Source organism: Carassius gibelio, chromosome A16, assembly GCF_023724105.1.
Source record: "Carassius gibelio isolate Cgi1373 ecotype wild population from Czech Republic chromosome A16, carGib1.2-hapl.c, whole genome shotgun sequence".
NCBI classification, from domain to species: domain Eukaryota; kingdom Metazoa; phylum Chordata; class Actinopteri; order Cypriniformes; family Cyprinidae; genus Carassius; species Carassius gibelio.
In genome coordinates, this window is record NC_068386.1 from 14,904,790 (window position 1) to 14,927,337 (window position 22,548).

At 40.0% G+C, this 22,548-nt stretch overlaps 2 protein-coding genes and 1 long non-coding RNA gene across 5 annotated transcripts; 2 read left to right on the top strand and 1 right to left on the bottom strand.

Annotated features, from left to right (window-relative positions):
• The first annotated feature begins 232 nt into the window (after positions 1-232).
• LOC128030974 (uncharacterized) lies at positions 233-9,195 on the top strand. The gene is made up of 7 exons (XM_052619085.1): positions 233-314; positions 3,388-6,125; positions 6,288-6,492; positions 6,662-6,760; positions 7,834-8,047; positions 8,294-8,410; positions 8,621-9,195. Exons 2-7 carry the CDS (start codon positions 3,682-3,684, stop codon positions 8,767-8,769), a joined length of 3,228 nt encoding a protein of 1,075 aa, XP_052475045.1. The 5' UTR covers positions 233-314; positions 3,388-3,681; the 3' UTR covers positions 8,770-9,195.
• A 153-nt stretch (positions 9,196-9,348) lies between these two features.
• Positions 9,349-20,253, top strand: LOC128030973 (aquaporin-10). Of its 3 annotated transcripts, XM_052619083.1 has the most exons (6): positions 9,349-9,967; positions 18,457-18,583; positions 18,698-18,835; positions 19,006-19,124; positions 19,375-19,592; positions 19,845-20,253. In XM_052619083.1, exons 1-6 carry the CDS (start codon positions 9,881-9,883, stop codon positions 20,047-20,049), a joined length of 894 nt encoding a protein of 297 aa, XP_052475043.1. In that variant the 5' UTR covers positions 9,349-9,880; the 3' UTR covers positions 20,050-20,253. The 3 variants fall into 3 exon arrangements, 2 of the variants coding, with proteins under 2 accessions (XP_052475043.1, XP_052475042.1); XR_008188010.1 differs by lacking the exons at positions 9,349-9,967; positions 18,457-18,583; positions 18,698-18,835; ... (1 more) ...; positions 19,375-19,592; positions 19,845-20,253 and adding exons at positions 9,974-11,029; positions 11,506-17,802; positions 18,279-18,450; XM_052619082.1 differs by lacking the exons at positions 18,457-18,583; positions 18,698-18,835; positions 19,006-19,124; positions 19,375-19,592; positions 19,845-20,253 and adding an exon at positions 11,506-18,272.
• Positions 18,701-19,469, bottom strand: LOC128030975 (uncharacterized). Its single transcript, XR_008188011.1, has 3 exons — positions 19,339-19,469; positions 19,083-19,159; positions 18,701-18,827 (listed from the first exon to the last, which is right to left on the bottom strand). It is a non-coding gene; the product is annotated as an uncharacterized LOC128030975 (long non-coding RNA).
• Positions 20,254-22,548: the final 2,295 nt, after the last annotated feature.

Here is a 22,548-nt window from a genome sequence, read left to right on the forward strand (position 1 = left end):
ACCCTAATTAACAACAGTAATAATAATCCATTGTATTACTGTATGTAATGTACATACAAAAGTTAGATATATTCCTATAATATAAAACAGCAGCATAAAACAGTAATTTGTTTAGTCTGAGTCTCTTCAGACACACATTTTAGAGCCTGCGAAAGGTTTGGCTGTCAAGTTTCTCATACATTTCAAACTTAACTCCCGCCCATCTGCTACTGCTCAGCCTCCAGCAGCTCTTGTTGATGCACTCTTCATTTGCTCTTGCAGCTGCAGGAAGTTGAGCAGCTCTGCCCACAAGTGTGCCACAAAAATTCACCCAGGTAATCAATTATCAAAATGTTTTGTTTCCATTACAATGCATATAGTATTATTATGTTTATGAATTTAACTTTTAACGTCAGTTACACTTTTACTACTTTATAAGGTTGTGTACATTAAGTTGTGCTGTGTATTGGGGCCTCCATCTACAGGCTTTTGTATTTTTAATTCATGTAAATGATCCTTGAGGATGGCTAACAGGTTATAAATGCTCATGTAGTAGCAGTTTGCAAACATGTCTTTGGCATTTCTGGGTCATGGTTTGCAAGATCCTAAAATTATGCATTCTATTGTGGTGCTGGTATTTCTGGTTTCATTTGAAACTTTGGTCAATGCAAGTCTATTCAACATTTTTAATCTTCCTTTTCAAAGATGTGCATTATCTTGCATACTGTTTATTTTTAAAATACTGTATAATAAGATAGTCTTTGTCATCCTTCCTTGTTTAAGCACTGTGTTTGGTGCTTGACACTCTATGTCGTCGGTTTTTGCTAACATCTGGCACTCATCTTTATACTATATACTGTATGTTTATAATCTCAAATTTCCTATAGTCATATGTCATATAGTGTTTTAAGTACTGCTGCAAGTATGTATTTTATTTGGTCTGTTATTAACATAGTTCAAAATTGGAATACACTGCTTGGATAACTGCTTCTAACTACAACCACAGCATAACAGGTCACTCATTTTAATACTGTTTTAATGTAAATATCTGAGCAAGCAAAAATGTACAGACGAAGTGAATGAGCAAAGGTGGAGGGAAGAAGAAAGATGGCGCAGATAAAATATAAGCGAACTCCTCGGGTAAACATATTTATCAGCATTAGCATAATGAAACTCAAAAACATCACTAAAGAGCTTCAAGACTGAAGGGTGTGTTGTCTGAAAATAAATGGGTTTCAATGTGTGTATCTGGTACTATTTGTAAAATCATAGTAGTAGTTAATTGTCAAAATGATGCAGAAACTTAATTTGAGTATAACAAACATAACTGGAGAGTTCATTCAAGGATGAGGTTTTATTGAAGCCCTTTGTTGATTTAATATAATTGTAGTTTTAGTGTAGCTTATTGTGTTGGTAATCTGATTTATTTAAATTTGTTTGGATTCTGTTACTATTAGCTATGGACAGATAATTAGGGTTACTGCATCATATATATATATATATATATATATATATATGTACTACAGTAAAGTAAACTAAAGACATTTTATATAAAGTCATCATATATCTGAATCATGTTCAGATGTCTTAGAACTCTAGGACCAGATGCCTGTCACAAACTTTTACCTACTCTACCCTTTAACATTTACTGAGTCACCAAGAAACCATAGACCAGGAACGTTCTCATTAGATATGAAGGGTGTACATGCTGACAGGTGTGTATGTGTGTTATGAGAAACAAAGAAACTGAGACACAAACAGATGGAAGGAGAACAAGAAAGAGGCAGACAGAAAGAGACGGGGGAGGAGAGAAAGAGGTAAGGAAATGAGAGAGGAAGGCACAACAGTCAATGGGGGTGGAAAAGGGTAAGCATGTCAAACCAGTCAGGCAAGTTCTTATGACAGTAGAAATGCATCACAGAAAATTGACAGAATGCAAGAAGTGAGAGAGAGTTTAGAGGCACAAGTCAGGATGGGGAACACCTGTCACAACAGTCCTTTAAGGTATGTTACTTCTGTTTGGAGAGCTAAAACTCATATATGGTTAGATTATGTGGCAGGTTGTGTATGGCCATTGTTGTTCAAGTGCGCGTGCCATGGAAGAACAGGTGTTTCTGTAAACTGACACTGACCTGTTTTCCTTGGAAAGTCTGAAATGTTGCAGTCATATGGGACTGGTAATCCTATTTTGCATCCATATCTGTGAAATACAAGGCAGTAGTACAAGGCCATTTGTGGTTACGAACAACCTTATAATAACCTATATTTACTGTGTCAATGTTTCCTTTATTTGTTTTCAATCAGTTCAGGTTTATTTTCATCAGGTCTATATTTGCGCTCCTGGAAGGTGAATGTCACTCATCCTCCTCCTCCTTCCACTCTGTCTCCGCTTGCTGTTTACTCATGTCTTTTATTTTAAACATAGCTCTTGATGTATATACATTTTCAGTTTAAGATAACAAAAGCGATCTTTGCAACAGAATAAGGAGGGGCAAACAAATCTGGAAAAAGGCATAAAAAAATCCTGATTGTAAAATTTTTTGCATTTCAGCTGTTGATTCAATATTGCCTAAATATGATTTAAATTGATAGGAATGCAGATTTGTACATTGGAGCTTGCTTTATTGCATGTGACTATTATCAGTGTTACTGAAGTGTCTGAATGAAATTCAATGTGCTGCTTTGAATAATCGTGGGTGTGTAAGTGAGATGCAGATTTCCTGCTAGGCTATTTGAGATTATTCACAGATTTTAAAAACAGTAATCCTATAAATATATAAATTGTTTATTCACCCAGAAAGAATAATGTACCTTTAACGATGTATGGACTCTGTAACATGTGGTGTTAGGATTGTAGTCTGGTGTGTTTGGCCTGTTATCTGACTGTGTATCAGGTTTTGTAAAAGAGCTCAAGAGTGTGACAAGTAGCATTAAGAATGCTGTCAGAGTAGACATAAAATGAAATGCATGCATGCATATACACACACTTGCGCTCTGATTTTTAAACATTGGCGGGAAGTTTCTGATTTATAGCCGTCTGTCCAAAGTTTGTAGGTGTTTACATATCAGGGTATGGATGCCATATGCCTGGCTGAGATTTATGGACTCTCACAGTAATAAATACAGAGTTTCAGTATGATGAAATCCTGAAGTACTAGCATGTCCACTTTGGGAGATGGTATAGCTTAGTGGTTAAAGGTCTGGGCCAGGTTGTAAGTTCAGGCCATTGTAGCAGGGTTTTGATCCATTCACAATGAAAATGAAAATGCCTTTACATTCTAATTCAAATTAATTTTAATTTATGTAGCAAACAGGAGGCAATTTGAATCTAATGAAGTAAAATTAATTCACCATATTGAATTTGCTTAAAGCTAACCTTCACATGTTGTTATTGCCTTAACATGACAGAACAAGATAAGAACCAGAGTACGGAGACCCATTACTGGCTCTTTTTGATCCAGAGAGCGTGAAACATCTCTCAGAAGAGCAACTGAGTCAAGCTGAAGTTACGGGTCTACTTCACTTCCCTGGATTACAAACAGATTTATTCCAGCTATTATAACGATGGTAGGAAAATACAGTCCGCCATTACAAGCAAAAGGAAATAAAACATTTTGAACAAGATGCTATCAATTTCAGCAACCAGCCTTCAAATCCTACTGTAATGAATACACTGTGTGACATTAAGCGTGATTTAAAAGCATGAGTTTGCATACTGTAACCGAAGGTGCAGATGCACCTGGAACAGCAGAACAAAGTCATAGTCAGTTATCTGCGATGCCTTTTGGCTCTTCAGCTGCTAGATTCAAAATCCGCTCTGCTAAAACACTTACTACCAAGGACCTCAGGAAGAAAAGCTTTTTTTTTGAGGGAGGAAAAGTTGAAGACTCAAGCCAGAAAAGTGATCCCAGTAAGGACCTCAACAAAGCTTGTACTTCTTCAGCTAGTGATACCCACACTAACACTGATGACAAAGACACAGGTAACACTTTAAGTAAGGATTCAAGCAAAGACTCAACTTTTCCTATCAGTTCTGAAAAGGCTGATGTGAGCTCTATGAAGTTTAACACTCAAGAAGACAAGAGTCAGGCAGAAAAGGACAGGAGCAGAGGAGATGAGTTGAGGAGATCTTATCAGTCAAACAAAAGCAAAAGCTTAGACTGGAAAGCAGGACATGGGAATAGAACTGGGATGACTAGTGGGACCAGAGACTTTGAAAATTGTATGAGGCGATCCAATTTCGAGAGAACGGGGACAAACAACAAGATAACTTCATTCACGCAAGAGAATCAACCCAGTAGTGTTTCACAGAGGATTCAGACTTACTATGCAACCAATAAAGGCAATCAGAACAGTGACAGAAAGGATTTCTCTGGATCTCCGTCTGTGAGAATGAACAGTGGTCAGTCACTCCCATCCAGATTGAAGCCAAGACTTAGCCACGGATCCATTGGAGAAGGAATCAGTCTCTGGGCACAGCAACAAGGTGAATCAAGTCTTGGTCAGACAGTAAACAGAATGAGATCTTCCAATGCAAAGGAAATAACTGGAAATCAAACAATAATGGAAAGAGATTCAATCAGATTAAAACGCAGCAATACTGTAAGTTCTGATGAATCATATCCCAAATCTATGGACACAGTGGACTGTACTCCAAGACACATAAAATACATTCCTGACTATGTGTTTGGAGCTTCTTTAGATTGTACTGACATCCATCAGGAGAAACCTTCTTACAATGGAGAAAAAGCTGGAACATTCCCAAGAGGGTTTTCAAAAGCATACTCTGTACCGAAGCAAGAACCCTCTACCAACAGGGAGAACAGAAATTATCAAAGGGACAGTTCCTCTGGACTAAGTTTTTCAGTGTCATCAAAGCCTAAATTGAGTACAGAAATGTCCTCTGCCAAAAAAACTCAGTCACTTCTGCCTGATGATAAAGAAGGGACAAGCAGAATGTGGTTTACAGGGTCCTCAAAGTATTGTTGTCAGTCCTTAGAAAGGACCAGGAGTAGACTGTCAGCAACTGCTCAATGCAATGCTCGCAGGAACCAGCCTGACAGTTCAAGCATCTCCCGCCAGGGTGTCAAAAACCTGTTTACCACATCCGGAGGAATCAAAGAGGAAATTGGGGAAGACAAACACCCATTAGCCTCAAAAGGAGGAGCACACAATGAAATCCCTAAAGAAGAAGAGAAAGATAATGTATTTATGTTTAAAACTGAAGGAAGGAGAGGAGATGGTGTTCTAGAAAAGTCACGTTTACCATCCTCAGATTCTGTGAAGAATACAATCAGCATGTTTGAATCTTTGGCTCAACGGAGCAGAAGCACACCAGAGATTTTTCGCTCCAGGAGGACCTTATCTGTACCAGAGCCCTCCAGGCCTGCAGCTCGATTGAAGAAGAGTGATTCCGAAATAAATCTAAATTTTGGAAGGGTTGGGGGGAACAAAGAAAGTCTAAGAACAAATTTCAGCTCAAATTCCACACTGAAAGAAAGGCCAACATTAGAACAACCTCAAGATACATGCAAAAAGAGTCTTAAACTTGCTCCAGCATTAAAACAAATTAATGAACCAAGAACTGACCAACTTACCAACGTGAGGGATGAAGATGAAAGGAGGACTGTGGATAAAAAACACATGGATGAACCAGATTCTACCACCACTGCCCCCTCAGGGCTCAGAAACATAGCAACGGAAGAAAAAGCGAGAATCCAACCAATCTCTCAACAGTCAAATCCCAAAAGTTTACTAAAGCAAAAGTCAATTTATGTACAATTAGTTGATGATGATGAAAACACACCAACGGACTCAGCTGATAGAGCCTCTCTCACAGTTAACATCCAACAGCAAAGTAGCCCTGGAGCCATAACAGTCAATGGTAACAATCCCAAAGCTCTGCCCAATCCTCCTCAAAGTTCTACTCCTACCCAGACAATATATTCCTCACTCAATAACTCTAATAATAACAACTATGAAACAACAAGGAAGGATTTGACCTCTACTAGAATGGATAGGAGGCGCTCTGATGAAGAAGACGATTATGAGGAAACAGACACTGATGAAGACTCTGACTCAGGAGAGTCATCTGTGACCATCACAAGCAACATGAGCCAATCAGAACGCAAAAGTTTCTCTCTAAGGTAATTGATATGAAAAAAGTGGTATAATTGATTCAGAGAGTCCGCTTATTTCACATGCACAAACAACCAGGTTACCCAGTTTTAACACCTTACATTTATTTTTCTTTTTTTTAATTTCTATATCCACATAACCCTTATTCTCTTTCTATGTCAACCTATTAGTCTCGTGGAACTATGTAATTATGGTGGAGTGGACTATAAACCATCAGATGAATGTTTGTCAGAGGGTGATGATGTTTCGACACACACACGCTCTGCGTCCATGAGCTCAGACATCTCAGCCTTCTCTTCTGTGACTCTGCTGAGCACTGAAGAGCTGGATAGCTTAATAGATGATGTCAGGGGCTTGGGAGATGACACCCTGAAGGTACAACAAGTACAAGTCTAAAAGCCATAATTTGACAATAAAATATACTTAAAGTTGTATGCCTTTTCAAATTTGTTATGAAATGTATGTACAAAGACAATTATAGATTGATATGTGCTATTACCTATTTCCTTTTGCTATTGTAACTTATACCTCTGACTTATGACAGAAATATGAAGATGTGCAAGTGGTTGTGTTACACAAGGAAGTAGGGAGTGGCTTAGGATTTACCTTGGCAGGTGGAGTGGATCAGAATAAACCAGTCACAGTGAGTATCACAGAATGCTGTAATGCACAAACATGACTAATAGACTAGTAGAAAACAAAAAACAGTTGGTCAAACAAAAGTCCATACAAAAACCCGTAAGACCTCCATTTATCTTTGGAACACAGTTTAAGATATTTTAGGTTTAGTCGGAGAGCTCTCAGTCCCTCCATTGAAGCTGTGTGAACGGTATACATTCCATGTCCAGAAAGGTAAGAAAATCATCATCAAAGTAGTCCATGTGACATCAGAGGGTCAGTTAGAATTTTTTGAAGCATCGAAAATACATTTTGGTCCAAAAATAGCAAAAACTACAAATTTCTTCAGCATTGTCTTCTCTTCCGTGTCTGTTGTGAGAGAGAGTTCAAAATAAAGCAGTCTGGATATCCGGTTCGCGAACGAATCATTCAGTTCACCAAATCGAACTGAATCGTTGTAAACGGTTTGCATCTCTAATACTCATTAATCCACAAATGACTTAAGCTGATAACCTTTTTAATGTGGCTGACACTCACTCTGAGTACAAACAAACCAATATCCTGGAGTAATGCATGCACTCAAACAGTAAGTTTGAACTCAGAGGGAGTGTCAGCCACATTTTCGAATTTCACAGTTCGATTTGGTGAACTGAATGATTTGTTCGCGAACCGGATATCCAGACTGCTTTGTTTTGAACTCTCTCTCACAACAGACACGGAAGAGAAGTCATCGTTTTCGCTATTTTTGGACCAAAATGTATTTTCGATGCTTCAAAAAAATTCTAATCCGACCCTCTAATGTCACATGGACTACTTTGCTGATGATTTTCTTACCTTTCTGGTCATGCACAGTACTGTATACCGTACATACAGCTTCAATGGAGGGACTGAGAGCTCTCGGACTAAATCTAAAATATCTTAAACTGTGTTCCAAAGTTTGGAACAACATGAGGGTAAGTTATTAATTACATAATTTTGCTATCTGGGTGAACTTACCCTTTAAGTACACCACAAAGTCAGTAGCTTTTTTGGCCTTTTAAATGTCTGCTATTTGTCTTTAACTTGAAAGGGGTGTTTCACTCAGATCTCATCTCTTAGGTCCACAGAGTAATACCAGGTGGTGTAGCAGCACAGGAAGGCACTATCTTTGAGGGTGCACAGGTGCTGTCAATCAATGGCACTGCCCTGCAGAATTCCGCCCACTGGGACGCTCTGCATACATTGAGAAAAGCAAGAGGACAGGGCATGGCGGTAGTTGTGCTCCAGAGTAGTAACAACAGAAAGGAAGACACTGAAAAATCAGGAATCACTGGTGAGTGATGGACAGGTGACAAAGAGTTTGTGATCTGAAGGAAAACATTTTATTATACATATGTGGTGGTCATTATGAATGTGACAGCATCAGGAAATCAATCAACATTTAGGGAAGATTTTAAGTTATTTGATAATAATACTGATTAAGTTGCCTTACTGTGTATACATGTGAGATATAAATGTGCGAAGAAAGCAGTCTTTTGCAATCTGATAGTAATACTTTGTGTGTGCATGCCCCCTACAGGCAGCAAAGTGCATGTGATTCTGAACAAGTCCAGTTCTGATCTTGGATTTAGTCTGGAAGGAGGGGTGGGATCTAGCTCTGGAGACAAACCCCTCACTGTAAAAAAAATATTCCGTGGTAAGACCACTTTATCTTGATTTAAAGCACTCAACACAACTATGCAAGAAGTCTGTAAAAAGAAACATTTTCATGTGTAAGGTCAAATGGCTGCTGACCTTACACCTACTTGCTACTGGCATCCCTCAGCACAAGCTAAAAAAAAGTCTTCTTGTGCTGAGTTTCATTCCAAGTCCCTCTATAACAATTAAGTCGACTTCTTGATTCCAGGTGGACCAGTCAATGAAGTGTTTCCTGGGGATGAGTTGTTGGAGGTGCAAGGTCAGAGTTTGGTGGGTTTGATGCGTCTTGAGGCTTGGAGCCTAATAAAGAAACTGCCCTCTGGTCCAGTGGAGGTCTTACTGCACCGTCCTCAGTAACCAAGTTGAAGACCTCTACTTTTCCTCTTGCATCTCACTTCTCAAAGCAATTCAGACATAATTTATACACTGTTTTTTTTTTTTCTATAAGGTTTTTTGCTGTTACAGGCTCTGTGAAATTGTATTTTTGCAAATGTTCAGTTCTGCAATTAGAAATCATAATTTGCCATAGTGTTTCAAAGTGTGTTAACTATTAATACTGCCAAAATTTAAAGCATAAAAGCACTGGGGGTCAGGAGGTCATTTTTTCTATCTCTTGTTTTAAATAATGTTTAAGCTTTTATATTGATGTAATATTGCACTCTCAGTCTTTATCAGTAGCCATTAATTTTTTTTAAGCTGCTATGTATATGTGTATATGTTGTCTGTACAGCACAAATCCGTCCCAATTGAACTTTTTCATATTAAAGACAAAGGAAGCAACTACATTTCTTTCATATTTGATATTTATGATAATATACATTATTTTTGTCTGATTTTAGTTTTTTAAACAACAGTAACAGAAAATCTTACTGCCCTTTCATACCAAAGCCAAAATAGAAAAAAAGAAAAGAAAAGAAAAAAAATAACAAATTGAGCTTATTATTTGCATAATCAGCCCTGTAAGAATATATTGTTTCAATAACTGCCTGGTAATGTAACAGTAATATTGTTGCCAATGGTAACATTAAACATGATTTTAAAATGGATGGTGGCTTTGGGATGGAAATTTGGGGGTACAGATATCTGACCTAGATAATTGTACAATAACCTCATTTCTAAATGTCATCTAATCTTCCAGTGTCAAAATAATTCGATTATCTGGACGTACTGAAAAGCATAAATGTTTTACAGCAGCAGATAGACATTACTGATTCTTTCTTTCCTGGTCTCCTCTCTTCTCTTTGTCCTACATGATTATTAATGATTTATTAAGGGGTCATGGTCAAGATAAGACAAGCTATGTTGTGGATGTTGTCTACTTGATGTGGGATGTTTGAACCTGGAAAGTATATTTAAAACAGGGTTTAAAGGTTAGCTGAGCTAACAGACACAGACTGAGGTCAGAAGATCATCTCCAAAGAGTGGGACAGCAAGTTTTGCACAAAACCTAAAAGCCAAACTACTAAAAATGAGTCGGATAAATAAGAGGATCAAGGTGAAAAATGAGCTGGCACGACAGATTATGGGAGAGATCTTAGGCACTTTTGTACTGCTGGTAAGTGTTTTGTTGGTTTTTTGTTTTGTTTTGTTTTTGCATAGTTTTCACTATTAAACAAACTTTGAGCAAAGTATTTTGTTTGCACATATGTTTCCATTACTGAAATTTTGTTCATTATCACTATGCAATAATACCATTTGTTAATGCATGAAGTATCGTGAAATAAAAATTAATAACATTGTTAACAGCATTTATTAGTGATGAATGTTAAAGTTTATTTATAAATAAAAAAATGTTTTTTTCATTGCTAATTCATGCTTGGTCAAATTATGTGAACTAATGTGATTTTATAATTTGAAGATGTGGTATTATATGTAGAAATTAAAATGAACCTAGATTAATAAATGCTGTGAAAGTATTTCCTTGTTAAGTTATTGATACCGAATGCGTTAACTAATGTTAACAAAGCATTCCTTGAAAAAATACATAAAAGTTACACAAAACAGAAATATTTATGTATTTTGAGGTTTTTCATACATGCTGACAAAGTGTTTGTTTGTGCAGAAGATTTTTATCTGAAATATCATCCATATTTTAATAAATAATCCAGTACAGGGTCAGTTTTTGAGTACTATCAGCTCCAATAGGAATATGACACAAGAGTGTTACCACTTTACTGAATTGCACAGCTGCATTTCAACTGCAGGTGTCAGACCAAGAGCATGATTTTGATGGTGATATTTTTAATTCAACAGTCCAAAAAAATAAGAGGTCATTATGAAGTAAATTGTGTTTCTGACCAAATTTTGTTCTTTGTGCTTTGCATGCCACCAAGCACAACTGGGAATAACTGGAGCAAAACGTTGCTGTGCTTTTACGCTGAATATCAACACTTTTGTAAAATAAGTGTTGTAAAGGACTGTGATAACAAACAATGGACAGTGAATGCTATTGGTGGGCTTTTTAATTGACAGTTGAAACTACGAATCAGTACAGCTTTAGCGTCATCGGAAAGTAGTTCCGCCAAAGGATATAGAAGTGTGTTGCATCAGAAAGTTTAGTGCGGAGCTAATGAGTGTTCTCCAAAAGTTTATTTCAAGTGTGTGCGTGCAGCTAGAAGTAAGTTTAAATGTTCTTATCTTTGTTATTAATACATTTGTGTATTGTTGCGGTTTAATTTAATCACAGACTTCAGATATTAATGGCAATACTGTATGCAATTGCCATTCCTTTGTGTGAATTAATGTAATTATGATAGTTCATGACAGCTGTTTATATGCTTATCAGACCCGTTATGTGGATTATATGCTTATTTGCATGCGTACCTATAAATGCCTCAAGATTAACGTTCTAAAATTGCACCGTCATTTGTTTACATAAGACCGCCGGAATGGCGCTAATAATTTTACGGCCGCGGGTTCGAGTCCCGCTCAGAGCAGTCTGTACATAATGTTGATTTATTGTAATTATACATTGAATATAGTTAATCCTATTTAATGCCTTTTGTAACTATATAATATTGTTGTAAATTTTTATTGTTGTTATACTTATTATTGTGTACCTTTTATTTACCATTATTGTGTGTATCCTTTCAGAACCACACATACCCATCTACAGTGGAGAATAAAAATTAAAGAAGAAACATCAGAGTCATTGCATTCTAACCGAATGTGCCATAGTGATTGCAAACCTTTACTAACCAGCCCCAAATAAATACCTCAAAACATATGGTCCTTCGAGCCGGATTGCAATTGCTGTGGAATTGGTAAAAATGTCTTCTGACCAAAGGAGTAGAGAAGGAAGGCCTGCTGATGTGCGTCCTAAACGACAAGTGCGACCACCAGCCTGGTTGAAAGATTATGATGTTTCTCTCCCGCACTATAATGAATCTTCACCTGTTGTTCAAACTACACCTTTCACCACAGAGGAACAGGAGCCTTATCGTATTGAGAGGGTAGCCGAGATGACCCCCCTCACTCATCACACACTTCGACACTTCGACACTTCGACACTTCTACTGGACTCAGGCAGAGGCCGTTTACCCATTCTGGCCAGGTGGAACAGATGTATAAGAGCACACCTGTACCTCACCACAGTGTATCAGGGGATGTATCCTCAGAGATATTGGAGGCTATTCAACAGCTCAAGATGGAGAATCAGAAACTACAGTCTACAGTTTTAGACATGCAACAAGATATGAGAGGTGATACTGTGGTTCCATTGCACCATAGGTCAGTGCCACCATCACACGATAAAGCCCCTTCGCAACCATGGCGGCTACCTCGTGCCAACCTGCCATACTCAGAGCAGCCAACTGATAGTTATAAAATTCCGCCTCACAGTAAATCGACATGGGATGTTAGTAGAGCCCCTATACCAGACAAGGAGGAGGATTGGCCACCCCCACCTCCACCAGTAGCTGATGATGTCCCACTTCCTCGAACTCCAGTGAATAAACCACTACCTCCACCTCCAACAGCAGCCATCCCAGACTTAGTGGAGGAATTAACAGCATGTTTGCGTAGACTAGGCAGGACATCACACCCACCTTCGTGTCCAGCGACGCCTGAGTACTTTGAACCAGATGATGGTTCTTCAGTGGCATCTGATGTGCAGAGGTCACATGACATTGATAGACAATCCAAGTATCCCCCCATACCTCCTCATGTCAGTATGCAGTATCACAAGGAGACTGCTGAGGACTTCCACAACCCTCAGCGAGAGAAATTATATCGAGGTCCTAAGCCCACAATTCCAGATTTCACCAAAGGGGACCCACGAGAGTTTGCAAGATTGAAGATCTCCCTGGATAATATTCTGCCTGAAGATGCCACAGAGAGATTTAAATATCAGATCCTCTTAGATCATCTCAAATTCGAGGATGCCCTTCTGATAGCAGACTCTTACACAAATTCAAAGAGACCTTATTCAGACACCATGGCTTCCCTGGCAGAACAGTATGGACAGCCCCACCAGTTAGCTCTACGCCATATTGCTGACCTCATGGAAGGCTCAAGTATCCGCAGTCATGATACAACTGGATTTAAGAAGTTCGCACTTAAGGTCAGAGCTCTCGTGGGCATGCTAGATCAACTTGGTCAAAGTGGAAATGTTGAACTCCAGTGTGGCTCACATGTTACTAGGTTACTATCCAAGTTACCTCAGGACCTGCGAGCTGATTTCAAGAGGTACATGTATCCCCTGGGAGTCCGCATCCCCACACTTCTGAACTTTGCAGAGTGGCTGGAATACGAACTGACAATTCAAGAAAGTGGTTTTGAGTTTATTGGAGAAAGAAGGGAACGCCTTGATCAAAGGATGGACAGACGTAAGGACGTCAAGTCTAGTAAGACATTTTCCATATTTCACAGCTCGGGCCCTTCCACCACCAATCCACCTACAGAAGGGTCTGGTCCAAGTGCTTCTAGACCTCAAGACAAGGTAAAGGCATACTGTCCCTATTGCTCCAACACCCAACATTACTTGAATCAGTGCCAGAACTTTAGTCAGCTTACTAAAGAACAGAAGTGTTACTGGGTAAAAACAAATAAAAAATGTTGGCGTTGTGGTCGCACCCACCAAGCAGCACAGTGTCGTCTGAAAACAATCTGCAAAATCTGTAATGGCAGGCATCTTGAGGCACTCCACGAGCTCAATGATAGACCAATTAGAGAAACCCCTCCTCTTTCGAATCCCACCAGTGAGGTTCTCTACTTGGATAGGCAAGCAGGCTGCAGTAAGGTACTGCTGAAAGTCATCAAAGTGATTTTACGTAATGGAAAGCATGTGCTAGAGACCTTCGCCATTCTAGATGATGGCTCAGAGAGAACAATTCTCCTTCAGGCTGCTGCTCAGAAACTGAATCTTCACGGGAAGACAGAGAATCTGGTACTGAGAACAGTTCGACAGGACATGAAGGTCATACAAGGTAATACAGTTTCCTTCTCAATATCTCCTGCTTGTCAGCCTCAGAAGGTCTTTAAGATCAACAGAGCTTTCACAGCAGATCAGCTAGGATTGGCAGAACATACTTACCCTATTAAAGTTCTACAAAGCAAGTACAGCCATCTCAGAGGGCTGCCCATTCCTGCCCTTGACAAAGCTCATCCACTCTTGCTAATTGGCTCTGACTATCCTCATTTAATCACGCCAATTGCGCCAGTGCTCTTGGGTCCTTCGGGTGGACCAGCAGCAGTGAGAACGAGGTTGGGTTGGACAATCCAGGGTCCTGCCAAGCTTGTCCATTATCAGCTTCAGACTCAACAGTGCCTGAACATTTCCATTATGTCTCCCTCCAATGAACTGTTCAAAAATGTGCAGCAACTTTGGCAACTGGATGTATTGCCTTACAGGAATGAGAAGCTTATTACTAGATCTAAGCAAGATCAGGATGCAGTTAACCTGTTAGAGGCAAAGTCCAAACGGATTGACATCAATGGGATCCAGCGCTATGCCACTCCTCTTCTCAGGGTAAAGCACATGCCAAAACTACAAGCCACAAAGGAAGCGGTAATGGCCAACCTCCGCAGCACAGAGAATCGCTTGATGAGAGACCCTCAAAAGGCAGAAGCTTATAATGACGAAATTAGGAAGCTAGAACAAGCTGGCTATGCAGTCAAAGTACAAGAGCAGATACTGAGTGAGACTGATGAATCTTGGTTCATCCCCCATCATATGGTGAGTCACAACGGGAAGAACAGAGTTGTCTTTAACTGCTCATTCTCCTACAAAGGACAAAACCTAAATGATCTACTCCTGCCTGGACCCAATTTGGGGTCTTCTTTACTTGGTGTACTGCTGAGATTCAGGGAGCACTCTGTCGCTATCAGTAGCGACATAAAGGGCATGTTTCACCAAGTGAGATTGCTGACAGAAGACAAGCCACTCCTCCGTTTCTTATGGCGCAATTTAGACCGAGAGAAACAACCCGATATCTATGAGTGGCAAGTGCTCCCATTCGGGACAACATGTAGTCCGTGCTGTGCTACATACGCTTTGCAGAGGCATGTATTCGACCACAGTCAACCAGGAGACCAGGTACGAGACTCTATTGAAAGATCCTTCTATGTAGACAACTGTCTACAGAGCCTTTCTTCGTTGGATGAAGCCAAATTGCTTGTGGATTCATTAAGAGACCTGTTAGCTACAGGTGGATTCGAATTACGTCAATGGGCAAGCAACATTCCTGAGGTCATTTGTCATTTACCAAAGGAAGCCAGGTCAGAGAGCAGTGAGCTTTGGCTCAATCAGACTGGGGAAGATCCTCAAGAATTTGCACTAGGGCTACGTTGGCTGTGCAATTCAGACACTCTAAAGTATAAGTGCCGTCTGCTAGACTGCCCGAAACCAACAATGAGGAACATATACAAAGTGGTAGCAAGTCAATATGATCCTCTCGGGTTCATTGTTCCCTACACAACTAGGGCCAAAATCCTCATTCAGCATCTTTGGGCAAAACACAGAGAATGGGATGATCCGGTACTGCCAGAAGATCTCCTTCGAACTTGGCACTCTTGGCAGGGGGAATTGCAACACCTGTCCCAGATCAACTTAACCCGCTGCTATGCAAGTCCAAAGATGGATGTTCCTGACTGCACTCGACAAATCCATGTGTTCTGCGATGCCTCGGAAAAGGCTTATGGTTCTGTTGCATATCTACGAACAGAAAACCCAGAGGGAGGTGCTGAAGTGTCATTTCTCTCTGCTAGATCAAGAGTGGCTCCTAAGCGACAGCTATCCATGCCTAGGTTAGAACTGTGTGCGGCCCTTACAGGTGCACAGTTAGCTTCTCTTGTTAATAGAGAGCTTACATTAGACATTTGTTCCTGTTTCCTCTGGACTGACTCCACCACAGTCCTAACATGGCTACAGTCTGACTCCTGTCGCTTTAAGGTTTTTGTGGGCACACGAGTTTCTGAGATTCAGGAACTAACCAGTGATTACACCTGGCGTTATGTTGATTCTACTAATAATCCAGCAGACGACATCACCCGTGGAAAAACTTTGGTAGAATTAGCAACAGATAATCGGTGGAGACAAGGACCAACATTCCTCTGGCAGCCACAGGACCACTGGCCCATTACCCCAGGCCAAGGTAACATTGATAGTTGTGAACTGAGGAAATCTATCTGCTGCAATCATGTAAGTGTCGCTGAAGATCACTCATTCCCAGATCCAAATCAGTACAACAGTTTTAAAGATTTAATTGAAGCAGCTGTACTCTTACGCCATGGGGTGGCTGGGAAACAGGGAAACCCAACAGCTGATGACTACAAGTTGGCAGAAACAGATCTCCTAAGAAAATCTCAACAAGATAGCTTCCCTGAAGACTTTGACTGTCTAGCAATGGGCAGACCAGTACAATCATCTAGCCGTTTGATCACCCTTGCACCTGAATATGACCCTGTATTCCAACTTATCCGAGTCGGAGGTCGACTCCGCCGCAGTGAACTGCTAGATCCAGATACTATCCACCCAGTGGTTCTAGACCCAGCTCACAAAGTAACACAACTCCTCATTCAGGATATGGACAACCAACTCTGTCACCCAGGTTCTGAACGAGTTTTTGCAGAGCTTCGCCGTCAATTCTGGATTCTTCGAGGTAGAGCAGCTGTTAAAAAACAACAACACTCTTGCTTTGATTGCCAAAAATGGAGAGCCAAGCCAGTTGTGCCCCTAATGGCAGACCTACCCCAAGCTAGGCTGCAACTGTTTAAGCCTGCCTTCTTTTCTACTGGTATGGACTGTTTTGGGCCCTTTACAGTGAAAGTAGGAAGACGCAATGAAAAGCGTTGGGGCATCCTTTTCAAGTGCCTCACCACTCGTGCCATCCACATAGACCTTCTACACAGTCTTGATACGGACTCCTTTCTGATGGCACTGCGTCGTTTTATCTCTCGTAGAGGTAAGCCTTCTGAGCTACTTTCAGATCAAGGCACTAATTTCAAAGGTGGGGACAGAGAACTCCAGGAAGCCTTTAAAGCTTTGAATCCTTTGTTGCAAGCACAACTGGCAAAAGAACAAATTCAGTTTAAATTCAACCCCCCCAGTAGTCCACACTTCGGAGGAGCTTGGGAACGAGAAATAAGATCCATCAAGTCTGCACTATATGCCACTTTGCAAAGTCAAAGCATGACCGAGGAGGTATTAAGGACAGTGCTGATAGAAGTGGAAGGAATCTTAAACTCCAAACCTCTGGGTTATGCATCATCTGATGTTGCAGACCCCAATCCCGTCACACCCAATCTTCTCCTCATGGGGCGGCTCGATCCATCGCTCCCCCAGGCTGTCTACCATGAATCAGAACTTTTAAGTCGTCGCAGATGGAGGCACACACAAGTCCTTGCGGATCACTTTTGGAGACAATTCATCAAGTATTACCTTCCTAACCTACAGACCCGTTCCAAGTGGCAAAAGGACACTGATAATTTACAGCCTGGCATGATCGTGATGATCCTAGACCCTCAAATACCCAGAGCTGTCTGGCCAGTAGGACAGATCATCAATGTCTTTCCTGGAGCTGACGGACGGATTAGGACAGCAGAGGTGAAAATAAAAGACAAAGTATACACCAGACCAGTAGCTCGTCTTATTAAATTACCATCCATCCATAACACTGATAAAGCGGAGAAAAGTCCTTCTACATAAAGACGAATTTGACTGTGCAAATTCGGGGGCGGCTGTTGTAAAGGACTGTGATAACAAACAATGGACAGTGAATGCTATTGGTGGGCTTTTTAATTGACAGTTGAAACTACGAATCAGTACAGCTTTAGCGTCATCGGAAAGTAGTTCCGCCAAAGGATATAGAAGTGTGTTGCATCAGAAAGTTTAGTGCGGAGCTAATGAGTGTTCTCCAAAAGTTTATTTCAAGTGTGTGCGTGCAGCTAGAAGTAAGTTTAAATGTTCTTATCTTTGTTATTAATACATTTGTGTATTGTTGCGGTTTAATTTAATCACAGACTTCAGATATTAATGGCAATACTGTATGCAATTGCCATTCCTTTGTGTGAATTAATGTAATTATGATAGTTCATGACAGCTGTTTATATGCTTATCAGACCCGTTATGTGGATTATATGCTTATTTGCATGCGTACCTATAAATGCCTCAAGATTAACGTTCTAAAATTGCACCGTCATTTGTTTACATAAGACCGCCGGAATGGCGCTAATAATTTTACGGCCGCGGGTTCGAGTCCCGCTCAGAGCAGTCTGTACATAATGTTGATTTATTGTAATTATACATTGAATATAGTTAATCCTATTTAATGCCTTTTGTAACTATATAATATTGTTGTAAATTTTTATTGTTGTTATACTTATTATTGTGTACCTTTTATTTACCATTATTGTGTGTATCCTTTCAGAACCACACATACCCATCTACAGTGGAGAATAAAAATTAAAGAAGAAACATCAGAGTCATTGCATTCTAACCGAATGTGCCATAGTGATTGCAAACCTTTACTAACCAGCCCCAAATAAATACCTCAAAACAATAAGTTTATACACAATAAAATAATAATTATCATTTTTCTGTTGTAGCTGTTTGGTTGTGCTGCAGCAGCGCAGGTGAAAACCAGCAGAGAAACTAAGGGGCAGTTTCTGTCTGTCAACTTGGCTTTTTCTATAGGCGTCATGTGTGCAATGTACCTCTGCAGGGCAGTATCAGGTAAAATGGTTATGTCTTGGGTTGCTTTGGGGCATTTAATGCAAAATCATTTGTAATATTAATCTTTCTTTGAATTGACATAAAATTGACTCTCTTTTTCTTTTTTTTTCTTAGGAGCTCATATAAACCCAGCTGTGTCTCTGAGTTTCTGTGTGTTGGGAGATCTAGCATGGATAAAGCTGCTACCCTATTCTTTGGCTCAAATATTGGGGGCTTACCTCGCTTCTGGGCTTGTCTACCTCATCTACCATGGTAAAAGAGAGAGAAGGAGAGAGAGAGAGAGAGAGAGAGAGAGAGAGAGAGAGAGAAATGAGACATTCTTTTTTCAAATATACATCATGTAGCAATAATTCCACTTTTTTTGTTACTTAACCGTATTTTTCTTGTATTTTTTATTTATTTTTTACTCCCATCTCCTTCAGATGCAATTATGGAGTTCAGTGGTGGAGTTCTGACTGTTTTTGGTCCTAATGAAACAGCCAGTATCTTTGCCACTTACCCAACTGATGTGGTGTCAGTGCAGACCAGCTTCCTCGATCAGGTCAGCAAAAGGCCAAGACAAATTAGATAAGAGCTCTGTAGTTCATGGAAGCACAGTAGAATTACTACTGATAAAATAAATATATGTAATCTAATCTGATGTAAAACAAACAGCTGTAAAGCAATACCATATTCTACAACATTAAAAAGTGTGTGTAGAGATTTTCAGACATTAATCAATTATCTAATAGATCATGCCAGAAATGAAAACTGACCAGGCGGTCGTCTGTCTCCTGTATGTCTGGGTGTAGGTGGTCGGCACAGCCATGCTGATGTTGTGCATTCTTCCTCTGAATGATAAAAGAAACGCTCCTGCTCCCGAAGCGTTGCTCCCTCCAATTGTAGCAACTGCTGTCCTAGGGATTTCCATGTCAATGTCGGCTAACTGTGGAGCTGCTATAAACCCGGCCCGTGACCTTGGTCCACGACTCTTCACCTTCACAGCAGGCTGGGGCAAAGAAGTCTTCACGTATGTAATCAAATCCATCTATTTCACCTATTTATTGTCAGATGAAGAGCTTTGATATCCCTGCACATTCACCTCCTACCTTTCCACGTACAAAATCTCCAGCCGTAAAATTATTGTCTGGTTATGTCACTTTGCTTAGCTCCAGTGTTCTATCAATGATCTCAGCGCAATGTCTAGTTGCCACATCGGTATTTGTGCATCACTTCTCACAACACGGTCAATTTTAAATCCCTTTTTTTGTGACCCACACAGGTCCTATGACTACTTCTTCTGGATTCCATTAGTGGCTCCTATGGTGGGGGGCGTCCTGGGGTCCATCATTTATCTGGTCTTCATTCAGTGGCATCTGCCTGAGCCTGAGGATGAACCTGAGTCTGGGGAGTTTAAAGAACAGACAAAGGTCATGGAGCAAAACAACAAAAAGGACGAGTTATACCATAAAATTTCTTCCCTTTAAAGGCCTGGGGACTGTTGAATCTAGCTCCAGATCCTTTTCCCTGTATTCTCTCCATTATTTCCAGACTGTTTTATACTGTAAAAAAAAAAGGGGGGGGGGGGGTGTACTCAAGGAGGACTCTAAAATCTTTCACAGCAGAGCTGTAGCCTTGATATAATAAATATTATTTATTATTTGCAACCCCCTTCCATCCCATCTAAAATATCATACTATGGCTTTCAACCAGACTTTGAAAATGACTATTTCCTTCACATCGTCATTGTTTCATAGAAGTGATTTAAAATATTTGTATACTATGTATTGTATGTATATACTATATATATATATATATATATATATATATATATATATATATATATATATATATATATATATATATAGTACAGACCAAAGGTTTGGACACACCTTCTCATTCAAAGAGTTTTCTTTATTTTCATGACTATGAAAATTGTAAAGTCACACTGAAGGCATCAAGGGCTATTTGACCAAGAAGGAGAGTGATGGGGTGCTGCACCAGATGACCTGGCCTCCACAGTCACCGGACCTGAACCCAATCGAGATGGTTTAGGGGTGAGCTGGACCGCAGACAGAAGGCAAAAGGGCCAACAAGTGCTAAGCATCTCTCGGGGAACTCCTTCAAGACTGTTGGAAGACCATTTCAGGTGACTACCTCTTGAAGCTCATCAAGAGAATGCCAAGAGTGTGCAAAGCAGTAATCAAAGCAAAAGGTGGCTACTTTGAAGAACCTACAATATGAAATATTTTCAGTTGTTTCACACTTTTTTGTTATGTATATAATTCCATATAGAATTCCACATGTGTTAAAAGGGGGGTGAAATGCTATTTCATGCATACTGAGTTTTTTACACTGTTAAAGAGTTGGATTCCCATGCTAAACATGGACAAAGTTTCAAAAATTAAGTTGTACGTTTGAAGGAGTATTTTTGTTCCCAAAATACTCCTTCCGGTTTGTCACAAGTTTCGGAAAGTTTTTTTCGAGTATGGCTCTGTGTGACGTTAGATGGAGCGGAATTTCCTTATATGGGTCCTAAGGGCGCGTCTGCCGGAAGAGCGCGCGATCCCGTATTAGCAGAGCAGAGACGAGACATCCACTGACCAGAGCGAGAGCGTCGCGGAATGTCACAAAAGGAGTGTGTTTTTGGTTGCCAGGGCAAGACAACCCTGCACAGATTACCAAAGAAAAAACAGCATTAAGGGACCAGTGAATGGAGTTTATTTTTACAGAGCATCAACGGAGTTGTGCAAGTGTTTGTTCCCTGCATTTCGAAAATGCTTGTTTTACAAACAAGGCCCAGTTTGACGACGGATTTGCGTATCGTTTATTTCTTAAGGATGATGCAATCCCAACGAAAAGGGGCCACGATCGTGTGTTGGAACCGCAGGCGGTGAGTAAAACTGCTTCAAATATCTCTGCCTCCTTGTTAGTGCGTCCGTCTCCCATCGGAGACCCGGGTTCGAGCCCCGCTCAGAGCGAGTCGTTGCTGCTGCTGCTCTCGTTCAGTTTCAGCCTCTGGATCTGATTCTGGATCATAAATATACGCTGAATCTGACTGTTAGCCATGGTTTGTTTTGGATGATGTTGTTTCCCTCACGGTCACAGCTTCCAAACGCTCTCTACGGAAAAGCCTACTGGCGCTCGTGATTCTTTAGCTCCGCCCACACGTCACGCCTCCAGTCGGTCGTGTTTTTCCAGGAAAAATCGGTACAGACTATCTTTCTCTTATGAATATAATAAAACTAAAGACTTTTTGGAGTTATGAAGGATGCAGTACTACTATATAGGTACTCGAGATTAACAGGATATTGAGTGAAAACGAGCATTTCACCCCTGACTATATATATATATATATATATATATTTATATAATATTTGGAGAAATGTAATATAACCACATCAAACTCTAGAATTTAGTTTGTTGTGTTGTGCTCTGTCTAGTGTATTTTGCAAGTAAAAGTTGTACAGGGATGATGAATATGGGCACTTTTGTGGTGTACATTAACAAGTTTACAAACAAAGAGTTTTAAAATCAGTTTGAAGCCCCTATTGAGTAAACATTTATCTGAACTTGTGGGAATAGGTATATTGATTTTATGTACTCAGAAGGCAACTTCACTATCATTTCATGGAATATCCTTTGATGTGAGCAATTATTTCACCATGCATTTAATGAAAGATCTAGTTATAAACGTAATGTCAATAGGCCTATATTGTAGCCTATATCTTCATTTTAGAATGGTGCAACCATTACACAGAAATACAATAAAGTCATATCTTCTGTCATGAACATGTCATTCTCGGAACTAGTTCTCGGAACTAGCTGTGATTGTGTGTGCCCATGAGTTCATGCCTTGATCGATCTTTCCAACAAAAGAAATTATTATTACATGTTTTTACTCCACAACATCATTCTAAAGTTTGAAATAACTGCCTTGATGTGGCTTTTAATCACAGAAAGAGGCAGAAAATGGATTATGAAAA

What these genes read in the sequence shown, in the direction of transcription:
- LOC128030974 (XM_052619085.1), top strand. Translation starts at nt 3,682, where the DNA reads ATGAGTTTGCATACTGTAACCGAAGGTGCAGATGCACCTGGAACAGCA. An exon ending in CGCAAAAGTTTCTCTCTAAG is followed by an intron (nt 6,126 to 6,287) that starts GTAATTGATATG and finishes TCAACCTATTAG; the next exon opens with TCTCGTGGAACTATGTAATT. An exon ending in TGTAAAAAAAATATTCCGTG is followed by an intron (nt 8,411 to 8,620) that starts GTAAGACCACTT and finishes TCTTGATTCCAG; the next exon opens with GTGGACCAGTCAATGAAGTG.
- LOC128030973 (XM_052619082.1), top strand. Translation starts at nt 11,975, where the DNA reads ATGTATAAGAGCACACCTGTACCTCACCACAGTGTATCAGGGGATGTA.